This window comes from Pangasianodon hypophthalmus, chromosome 2 (genome assembly GCF_027358585.1).
Source record: "Pangasianodon hypophthalmus isolate fPanHyp1 chromosome 2, fPanHyp1.pri, whole genome shotgun sequence".
NCBI lineage: Eukaryota > Metazoa > Chordata > Actinopteri > Siluriformes > Pangasiidae > Pangasianodon > Pangasianodon hypophthalmus.
In genome coordinates this window covers 16,331,556-16,343,123 of record NC_069711.1, presented here as the reverse complement: position 1 = coordinate 16,343,123, position 11,568 = coordinate 16,331,556, and the positions used below count along the sequence as shown (strand labels likewise).

The 11,568-nt window shown below is 39.3% G+C and overlaps 1 protein-coding gene across 2 annotated transcripts; it reads left to right on the top strand.

Moving 5' to 3' along the window:
• The first annotated feature begins 1,267 nt into the window (after positions 1-1,267).
• Positions 1,268-11,549, top strand: ddi2 (DNA-damage inducible protein 2). Of its 2 annotated transcripts, XM_026938137.3 has the most exons (10): positions 1,268-1,785; positions 2,387-2,513; positions 3,728-3,964; positions 4,073-4,199; positions 4,480-4,607; positions 4,980-5,108; positions 5,613-5,716; positions 6,406-6,598; positions 7,586-7,636; positions 8,448-8,586. In XM_026938137.3, exons 1-9 carry the CDS (start codon positions 1,648-1,650, stop codon positions 7,594-7,596), a joined length of 1,194 nt encoding a protein of 397 aa, XP_026793938.3. In that variant the 5' UTR covers positions 1,268-1,647; the 3' UTR covers positions 7,597-7,636; positions 8,448-8,586. The 2 variants fall into 2 exon arrangements, with proteins under 2 accessions (XP_026793938.3, XP_026793857.3); XM_026938056.3 differs by lacking the exon at positions 7,586-7,636 and having other exon boundaries at positions 8,448-11,549.
• Positions 11,550-11,568: the final 19 nt, after the last annotated feature.

Genomic DNA, 11,568 nt, shown 5'->3' with positions numbered 1-11,568 from the left:
TTTAACTCGGAATTGAATGCAAACAAATGATAAATAGACTAATGTTAAGTTCTCAACGTAACGAGCAGTAAAAAAGTTACCGTTTTATCTGTTCTTTGTGTGAAACCTGAGTTAAATAATAGTTTACATATTTGCTTAATTTCTAAGACAATGTACAGCTGAGTACAAAAGTTTGTACTCCGCATGCACTTATATTTTACCTATATTTTACTATAATTCTTCTAGGGAAAAAAAATTAATAACATTCCAAAATGTTCAAAATGAAATGTGGGTGCATCCTACAATATGATAACCCGAAACATAATTCAACAGAAATATCATAAGTCATGTGAAAGGAGGTTTTGTCATGACCCTGATTTGAAGAAGGCTGTGGCATCTGGCAGAGTTACAGCTGTGTAAAGATGAGGGGCTACAACTGAATACAAAAGCTGTTCAGGGCAGACAGAAGAAGCTGGAGCCATTTAGAAAGGGAAAGATTGAATACACAAGTTAGAAAAGTATTGATATCACATTCAGAAAATCAAAACCTTTTCACTGTCAATTCTGGCTTTATACTTAATTGATACATAATGCACATAATTGTATTTGCAATGTGTTTTAATTTAATTAGTACATATGTAAACATTATATATATATATGTGTGTGTGTGTGTGTGTGTGTGTGTGTGTGTGTGTGTGTAATTTTAAATGTATATAGTCAACATTCTTGCACGTTTGCCTTGCTTTGCTTTACTGTTATAAATAATTATGATATAATAGCATGTAATAGCATATATATTTAGTTTAAATATATAGGATATATATTTTAGTTTGTTTTTTAAATGTAACTATATGTATACATTCTGAAAATGCGTAAATAATTTAATATATACTGAAAATGTATATAGTTGCAACATTTGCAAGTTTGCCTTGCTTTGCTTTACTGATTTAAATAATTATGATATAATAGCATGTAATAGCATAAAGTTAGTAATAACTGGATATATTTTAGTTTTTATGTAAACACATGTTTATAACTCTTGGGAAATGTGTAAATACTAATATAATATACTGTACACTTAAAATCTATATAGTCTACATTCTTAATTCTCATTCCACACAGGTTTATTTTGCAGAAGTGAGAGTATGATGATAGATGAATGGAAATTAAATAAGCTGATCTAAAGCTGTGAGTTAACGGCTCGTGTTTTGGCGTTTTAGTGCTCGCGCGTGATATTTTACTTCCGGTTTCACGACCACGTTAGCAACGCTATGCACTGCGCAGCTCTGATTTACAAGTGATCCGAACAGACATCATGTGATATCGTATGGCCTGTAGATCAGCGCGCTTCCACAGCGCTGCGTGAAGTCGCGCACTATATCGCGGTTCAGTTGAGTTGACGGTGTTCACACGGAAAGCAGGTGGATTCTGTGAGTGTGTGGAAAACGGCTTCTGAAGTAAACTACACCGCTGTTTGTGTCCATACACAGTGTGTGCTGCGTGAGAAGCTAAGTGTAAAGCGGCGTGAAAGTGAAGAGTGTGAGAGAGAGAGAGTGTGTGTGAGAGTGTGTGTGTGAGAGTGAGAGTGTGTGTGTGTGAGAGAGAGAGAGAGGCGCTGAATCAGCACGCTCGTGTCCCGGGGCTGTGCTGCTGCTGCTGTTATTAGCGATGCTGCTGACGGTGTTCTGCGCTCTGAGGGACCGCGGTGAGACCACCTTCGCCCTCGAAGTCTCTCCAGAGCTTGAACTCAGGGATTTTTTGGCTCTTTGTGAACTCGAATCAGGAATACCCGCAGGAGAGATTCAGGTAAACCGCGTAAAAAAGAAATAAATCATTGTACAGTCAGTAAAGGTAGCGGTTTAGCAGCGCAGCTAGCTTTGACTGGATAGTTTGTAACTGTAGCAGTTAGCACACATCAGGGAACCGGCGTGCCGGGCTATTAATAGTGCTAAAGTCGCTAACTCAGGGTTAAAGCCTACTTAAAAGGTTACAGTTTTTAAAAAACTGAAGAGAAAATGTGAAATTTGTGTTGCTGTGCTTGGCTGGGTGTGACATTAAGGCAGCATGCTAGTTAGCCTGGTGCCCTGGTTAACCAGTTGAGCTAGTAACGTCGCTAACCTCGATAACAGGCGCGTTGTTTACAAACAAACAGTAAACAAGTGAGTGCTTTTTCTTTTTTTTTTTTTTTCTTTTTTTTTTTTTTTTAAAGGTCTCTGACAGAGTAAATGTTAGTCTGAGACCCGAGCCAAAGCGTGCTGTTAAAACAGAGAGAGAAACTGTGTGTGTTTTAGTGAGACTCTTAGCGGTCTGCTGTTTACTTTCGGTTTGCTGTGGCTGCTGTGTCCTGCTTGAGGAAATATCTAACCTTAAAGGCGTTGTTTTTTTTGTTTTGTTTTTTTTCCTGTAGATCTCTCATGTAGAGCAGCCTCTGAGAGACCTCACCCGAGCCCTGGGGAATTACGGCCTGAAGGATGGAGATGTGGTGGTGTTGAGACAGGCTGAGAGAAGGCCAGCGCCTCAGCCGTCCTTCCCAGGTACACCTCCAGTCTGCACTTCAGCTCTCCAAACATGTTGGGCTTTCTGCTGAAATGTGTTATTAATGGAGAAATTAAAGGGAAAATCCGCCTGAAAGACTTGTGTATTGCCATCTCCAGTGGCATCCTAGATTTATTTTGTAACAAAATTAAGTAATTATCTTTCACTTCAGATTTATGTAAAGACAGCAATGCAGCAGAGCTTTAATGAGTAGTCTCTCCCACTTCCTCATCACCTCCTCATCACCTCCTCATCCACTCAAACAGATCAGGCTCTAAAGCTTCAGCTTTCATGCTAACACCGCCATCCATGCCATCATACTCCTCATCTTGTGGATCGCTCACTAGCCGAGCCTCTGCTGTAACTCAGCACAGCTATGTTATGCTATGTTAAGTCTTTGATTCTAATGTTGGATTTCTCCAATGCTGAACGTCACTAGAACATGGTAAGAAAGAAAAGAAGCTCTTGCTCATTGTTTCTAGGCACTAACGGTGAAACATGACCATTATTCCCTATTTTTGAGATTGTTTCTTCTATATTAAACACCACCGTAGCTGCTCTAGCAGGGTCCTCATGCAGGGTCCTCATGTCAGCCCGGCAGATCACCGCTAACTTCTCACAGGAATAACTAAAAACACTAAAATAACTAAAATACAGCACCAACCAACTTATCAGCACTAGAACCGCAAAGCACAATACAAATATATTATTAGAAACATATTTGATGTGTTTCAGAGTGGAGGTTTCATTTTAAGTTTTATGCTGTGTTCAGTGTACTTTTTGACCAGTTTTCTTTCACATTTGCAAAAGTCATTTCACAATTACTAATGTCTTTGCATTAAATTAGACTGTAAATATTAGTTAGCTAGGCTGATTTATTTTTATCTTTTTACCTTTTTTCTTTTGTAAAAATGTAAAAAATGCAAACAGCAGTAACGGATGGAAACTCAATCATGTCTATGTGTTAAATAGTGACTACAGAAAGTAATATTCCCAAATGAGTGAACTACTGTTGATGACTGAAACTGTCCTTTCTTATGCCATGATGAAAGGTTAGTCAGAAAGTATCAAAATTATTTCAGGAGCTTCCACTAGTAATTACAGGTGAAGAGACAATGTGCAATTTTCATGGTGGCAACTTGTAATGACTATAATCCTGATAGCACATGAAGACAGCATTAGACATGGCTTTTGGAATCATTTTTTCCCCCAGGGCTTCCCCGCATCGATTTTAGCTCCATCTCAGTTCCCGGCACTTCCTCGAACCATCGTTCCACCACACAGGCTCAAAATCCTAGGGCTGCCCAAACACCCCATGCTGCCTCTTCTCCTCAGGGACTGGACAATCCTGCCCTGTTACGCGATATGTTGCTCGCCAATCCACATGAGCTGTCGCTGCTGAAGGAACGTAACCCGCCCCTGGCTGAGGCCCTGTTGAGCGGTGACCTCGGTGAGTACAGATGATTACAGAGAGAAGATGACAGCTTTAGTCATTGCGGTCAGTGAATGTTGCCTTATTTTTGACTGTTTGTGACATTTTTCACTTTGTCTCTCTCAGAGCGCTTCACGAAAGTGCTGCAGGAGCAGCAGCAGGATCGAGCCAAAAGAGAGCAGGAGAGAATCAGACTTCTCACTTCTGACCCCTTTGACCTGGAGGCTCAGGCCAAGATCGAGGAGGACATCAGGTACAACATGGGGTTTGGGTGTGTGTGTGTTGAGCTCTAGTGTATAAACTCATAATGTGTTGTAAACCTTTCCAGTGCTATAAGATAAACATCCTAAACTGCCTAATTGTAGTTTAGTTAAAGTACATGCTGTGTCTTGAATGGAATTAGACTGGTTTGTTTCATGGATCAAAATACACATTTATGAAATGGCTAGTTATGGTGTGAGTATGTCTGTGTGTGTATGTAGACATGGTCAGTCAGCCCTAGGTAAAGCGTGACGCTAATTGTATGTTCTCAGGCAACATAATATTGAAGAAAACATGACCATTGCTATGGAAGAGGCACCTGAGAGTTTTGGACAGGTGGTTATGCTCTACATCAACTGCAAGGTTAATGGACACCCTGTGAAAGCCTTTGTTGACTCAGGTAAATTAGTGATCTTTTATCCATAATGAAGGATGATGAATCCTGAACCCTGCTTTCACCCTGCCAAGAAACAAGTCACTCATGTTGCTTAAAGTTTGTCGCTTTTGGACATGTTTTTGTCAAGCTCTAACATGACAGTAGTAGACAAAACACATAAACATGTAGGTAAGAACTACACAGGTCACATACCTACATAAAAAAGTCACTTTGTTGCTTGTTAGTGTGAGTGTAGGGTTAATTCCTTGCATCTACTGTTTAATCAAATCACTACTTGCTACGGTAAATGTATATACCATATTACTGTGCTTTGCTTTACAGGGTCACTAACATATTGTAAGACTGTAACTAAACACGTTCTCTTTCTCATGTCAGGAGCCCAAATGACCATCATGAGTCAAGCCTGTGCAGAGCGCTGCAACATCATGCGTCTGGTAGACCGGCGCTGGGCAGGGATTGCTAAGGGTGTGGGCACGCAGAAGATCATTGGCAGAGTACATTTGGGTATGGCTTAGGTTCAAGAGATGTGTAAACCTGTTGTTACAGGATGTTTTCTGAAGTAGGTCCAGGTTCTTCATGTTGCTGTGAAGATTATAATGCCAGAAAGAACCCGCCTCTTTTTCTGTCATAAACATATTTGCATGTACAAGAGTAAGATTTGGATTTAAACAATGTCACAAACATGCTTGTGGCATAAAATGTCCCAAATAAAAAAAAAAAAATCCTTCTAAACCTGTTAATATGTGATCAGAACATTTAACAGCCAGTTTTTTCAGTTTTTCCTTCAAAATGTTCTACTGAGATACTTTTACTACAAAGAAACATGAACATTGGAGCTTTTTTTTTTTTTTTTTTTTTTTTTGGTGTAAGTAAGCAGAATTATTTTCAGTGTACTGTTTGTACACTGCATTCTGTCCTGCCTGTCTTTATGTTTTGTATATTTTGTATATTTTTCATTAAGGTGTGCATTAAGGTTTATTTTGGATTTTGTGTTCTTGTGTGCTCCAGCTCAGGTACAGATTGAAGGGGACTTCCTGCCTTGTTCCTTCTCCATTTTGGAAGATCAGCCTATGGACATGTTGCTAGGCCTTGACATGCTGAAAAGACACCAGGTCTGCTTTCACACTCAGGAATCTAATTAAAGGGGGACCAAAGTGCTACTTACTTTGCACTCAATCCAATAAACAGAGTTTATGTATACAATGTGTTGACTTTAGGTTCTTTAAAATGATCACATTTCTCTTTTCGTTGTTACTGTTTTTGCACATAATCACTGTTATTTAGGTTACTTATTTTTGACTCCTACATGGGTGACTTTCCCACCGAGGTTCCAGAACCTTTTGTGGAACTAAAAATGAAGTTCACGAGCTATCCTGAAGGAGACCTACATGCTTTCTGATGTTCTTCACTTGCCATTAATGTAAAAAACAAACAAACAAACAAAAAACAAATCACAGACATGCTCTAACTTAAAGAAATTTCAGTAACTGTTTAGATAAATAACTGTCAGATAATTAAATCTGGGTAATAGGGCTAGACACTCTGTGAAGCTTATGTTTGGTCTTCAGGAACATTCATTATTATTTCCACCCTAATAGCAGAAACTAAAATTGACTGTGATATCTCCAATAAATGCACCCCTGAAATGGTTCCTGCCTCACAATGTTATTGTCAGTATGACATCTTAATCCACACAATTTTAGAATCTGCCGTTTTTATTCCACCTGGAATACAACCTTTTAAGGTTAGTAACTTGTTTACTGTCATGCCGTATGTTTTTCTGTCTGGATGCTTTTTTCAGTGCTCTATTGACCTTAAGAAGAGTGTCCTGCTGATCGGGACAACGGGGACAGAGACACGCTTCCTTCCTGAGGGTGAGCTGCCTGACTGTGCCAGACTGGCTTATGGGCCAGAAGTGCGTGAGGACACCCGACCAGAGGAGATTGCAGACCGAGAGCTTGCAGAGGCATTACAAAGATCTGTACAGGACAGCGGTAAGCTGCATGCATAGAGATACCATCTAGAATCCTGTACACTGAAGTAGACTGGTTAATGGGCTTTACATGGATACAGAGTACAGGTAGCTGCAGTATATCTGTCAGAGAAGAGTGCATCGGTTTAAAAAGAGGAATATTACACTTTTTGTTGATCATGTGAAACAACTGAAGGCAGCGTATTTGTTTATTTCATGGGATTAAATTTTTTTAGGGATTGGTTTTAACATTTAATATTTGTTTATAGTAAGAGTTTATTTAAAGGTTGAGTGCATTATACAGTGCTGTCCAGAATTATTGGCAACATTCATAAAAACAAGCACATGATAATTGTCTCATTATCTACTGTAAACCTGTGGTCCGAATTGAAAGAGGGACATTTACATGCGCAAACCTAAGAATATAAAGACGTATATATAAGACCAACGTAAAATAGTATTCAGGTTTATTTATTAGGTTTATCCAGGGAATGGCTTGGTTTATGGTGATTTATGAAGCATGTTTTGGATTGTTTGCTGTGCAGCACTAGTAATGTGTCCAGCTCACCAAGTGATGTACAGTGTGAGAGAATATTTTTTCCCCCACGATGCTATTACTAAAACCTGAGCTATCCTGACAGAATCTCAGTGGAAAAATGGCAAAAGGCAAAAAGAAATTTGAACTTGTGTAGATATGCTTCCTCAGTTTTATATTGGCATCATAACATGACATTAATAGTCTGTTGCATGTTTGTGTAATCACTGTCTCAATTAAAACATTTTAGATGATTTTGAGATGAAATTGTAACCACTATAACATGTTCACCATGAAAAGGACTGCGTGAAAGCCACTTGGGGTCACACTGTACAAACACATTACGAGATTTTATTCAACATACTTTTTCTCCCTTTACCTCTCAAACTCCTTTCTGTCTCTGGATGTGTGTGGTTCCTAATTTTCTGCCTCCTGTTGCATGCTGTGTGTGGTGTGTGCTCTAACCATGTGCAGGACAACACTGATGCATTGGACAGACAGCTGAACAGGGCCCTGCCTACACAGGTACAACAGCCACACACGGCTGTTCATTATTGAAATATTACATGCAGATTCTCATAAACACCCTGATTGCTAAGGGAGAGATTTAACACAGTACTCGCCAAAGTAGTCTTGTTTTCACTGCATACATGAATTTATGGAAATATTTGTAGCAGCCTTACTTTCCAAATACTTATAAATACCTTTCTACCATCAGTGTGATTTACACAATTACTCACTGCCAACATACAAAGTATTATTTTTATTTAAATATTAGCAAATACATTTTCAAATCAGTTGAACAAGTCGGTCATAATATTTTGTTGTATGACACTGGTTTATATTAGCTTTGAATAGAGAGTTTGAAACAACAAAGTTAATAAAGGTATAGAGATAAAGTGAAATCAGGGTCGTTGTTTAAAAAAAAAACCAAAGAATTTAGTTTTATTTTAATGCTGGCTGTTTCTTTCTGTCTCTGACAAACACACAGAATATTTCCATCAATTTAAATTTTATATGCAATGTTCTGAACAGTCCAGAAAATTACGATAGCAAGGTATGAACTTTGATGGTTCATGTAAAGTGAACTTAAGATCAGTGAATTAGAGTAATGTGCTGGCCATTTTGCTGATTATTTTCAAGACAATATTCTACACATGGCATGTGCAAGACCCCTTGAGTGCTGAGTGTAATTAAATAAAATTTAACACATGCCTGTTTACAATTCCATGCATGGGTTGCTATGTATGTTAACTCTATTGCATGCTTTTACAGTGTTGTAATCAAATGTATATAACTCATGTAGACATAATCACTGTCTTACCTTCCTTGCTAGAAACTGCAGATGGAAAAACTACCTCACCACAGTCCCCACCACTCCCGCTTCACAGATATGTTCATACACCAACCACCTCCTCATCTGCCACTAGTCCTAGTCGAAGTTTTACACTAGACCGCTCAAAGTCTGCTCCAGCCTCCATTAGCCAGAGCCTGCCATCAGAGGCATCATTCTGTCCATCTCAAATCCAGGGAGAAACAGAATCACATTCATCTGACACCCAGGGCATGACTGAACACCACCCAATGTCTGCCTCATCCCTGCCCTTAAAAATGGAAGAATCTCCTCAAAATCCTCCCAATGGGCAGGTTGATGGTATCCAACCTCAGTCAGCAGCATCACCCATTCTCCCTGCTCAGGAACCATTTTCTAGTACTGTGTCAAATGACAATAAAGGGACTAAATTTGTAGTTTGTAGAAAGTCTGTGGCAGATTCAGATGAAGGGGGAGGCATTACCTTACAAAAAACAGAAGAACCTGATTCCCAGACTGGTTCCCTGAATGATGTTTGCCTTCAGGAAGTAGACATGGCAGATTCTGTTGATCCAAATATAATCAGTGTTCACATTCCTGATAACCTCCAAGAAAAAGAACCAGGCAACATAATGAAAGATGTTGTAAATGCTCAAACAGATCAACCTTCAGAGTTAATGAATCACCACAACCTTCCAGGTCCATCTAGTTCATCTAAAGACCCTCTTGTCCACTCAGAATTTGAGAAGAATATGGAAACTAGGCTTGTTTCAAAGAGTGAAATGACTTCGGAAAGGGACCAGTCAGAGAACGACAGTATCCCCTCTCTGGCTCAAGCCCTGAAGGAACTTCACAAGCTTCTGATGTCCAACAGTAATGCTCAGGCTCGTGCCTGGAGCCCTCTATCTGCCACTCATACCACCACCCCAAGACCAGACACTGATGAGGTGGACCATAATCCAACAGAAAAGGATTATGCAGGTGTCAACCCAAATGTTATTTCATCATCTCACACTGCCACAGCCAACAAACCAATGTTTGCCAAATCTGAATGTGATGTTCTAGAAGAGGATGGTACCTTTGAAGGACTGACGGTAAGCTCTCAAAATCAAGAAGGCAATCAGACTAAGGGGTTTGCAAATATTAGCATTGAGGAAGATATGACAGAGTTCCCTGAAGGAAATCAGGTGGATGAAAATGGGGAAGGCCTTATGTTGGAGGAAGCACCTCCAGAGGAAGCACCTCCAGAGGAAGCACCTCCAGAGGAAGCACCTCCAGAGGAAGCACCTCCAGCTGAACCATCTCAGCAGCAGCCCTTGTCTGTAGCAGTTGGCTCCTCAGCAGACAATTCCAACCTTGTGCCTGTAGAATCCTCTTATCCATCGACACAAAGTCCTGGGTTGGCTCTTCCCCCTCTTGCAGACTCCATCCAGCCTTCCCCATTAGCGTTATCGGGACAATACCCTGCAGAGCACATCCAGAGGATACAAGCAGCGGGGTTCTCGTCTCATGAGGCAGCTGAAGCACTCGAAAAGGCTGAAGGCAGTGTAGAACTTGCGCTACTGGTGCTGCTGGCCAGGAAGATCACTGTGCCCACTTAGACCCATTACAGGCATATTTGCCACATAACTTAGATTCTGAGCTCTTTGTTTTGATGCCCCTTTTCCTTTATTTGTGCTTAGTTTTGTTTGTCATATTAAATCAGTTTATATGTTCCCATATTTATAATAAGCTTCGGAAGAAACTGTCTAGGCCATCTGCAAGAATAACAGTGATATCTGAAGTCCCCCACCCCCATTCTGAAAGGGTTACTGCTTTTAACTGCTGTCTGGTTTAAGTGGGTTTGCATAGTGTTATTGATGGTTACTTGTGTGTACGTGTCCTTTTGACATGCAAAGACATAAAAATCATTTTAATTAGAATGACAATGCCTCTAATTATAGCGGCTGTGAAGCTCAACAGTAAATGGTTTTAAATTGAGTAATTTTATGTCTCTTCTTTCACCATTATTCTCTAACTACTATGGATAACCAGACCTTGCTCTTTAAATAAATTTTGGAAATAAAATTGGGTGGTTCTTGAATATGCGAGAGAATTTAGTAAAACAAACTGGTTCATCTGTCTTAGGATGTCACCTTTTGCATGTACCTGGTATATAGCAACCTAAGCAGAATATTTCTTGTATGTAAAGGTTGTTGTATTATGAAAAATGCAGACAGGTCCCCAGAGGAATGTTAAGCCTAAACTTAGATAAAGAAAAATAGAAAATTGCTGGTGAACCCTCATGGGTATTGCAAATTAGAACATGCATCTTAACCCATGTCTGGGAAGCCAACGCAAAAACGAAATCATACAGCCGCTAGCCGGAGCTCCTTTACTGAATTTGCAATAATTACCAAATACTGTATCTTTTATTTCTCTCTGATTTTCTGCTCATTTTATATTTGCCAATCCTGTATAACTTGATCGTTGTGTTTTATCATGTTTGAATTGGTTGCCTTGTAAACCATATACTATACTCCCCAGTGTTTGCTAGTGTTGAAAACTATCTTCACCAGTATTTTATTTTTTTTCCTTCCAGTCAGAATGAGGTTATATATAATGAATGGGAAATTATCAGTTGTGGGAGGAAGAGAAGTAATACCAGTAAGTCAGGAAACTTATGTGAGTCATATTTCATCACCAGTCATCTATCTTTTACTTTTCAGGGATTTTGCAATAGTCTTTGATGCTATTTTTTTTTGTTGATATGAAACATGATCTTAGCATAGTTTGGTGTGAAACTATAAAAATAATTAGAAAAGTACAATGAAATGGTAGGGACCCCGGAGGCTTGTTTGGGTTTCAGTATTGATTTGTCATCAGAGCACATAATTACATGACATTTGCTGATGTGTGTATGATTCAATTCATTCTCCTATCTTTTTTCATGACTCTGATAATGTTTGGTGGAAATCCAGGCTGCTCTGCTCTGTCTAGCTGTCTTGATTGACGTGTATAACCTTTGTCATTTTTTTAAGGTAGTCTCTGACTCAGCTGTGTCAGATCAAAATCACATTTGGATGATTTAGTTTCAACTTGTATACAATTTAAAAACCAAATAAAGGAAAAGGTGTTTCTTTATAACTCCAAAGTGCAAGTGTGT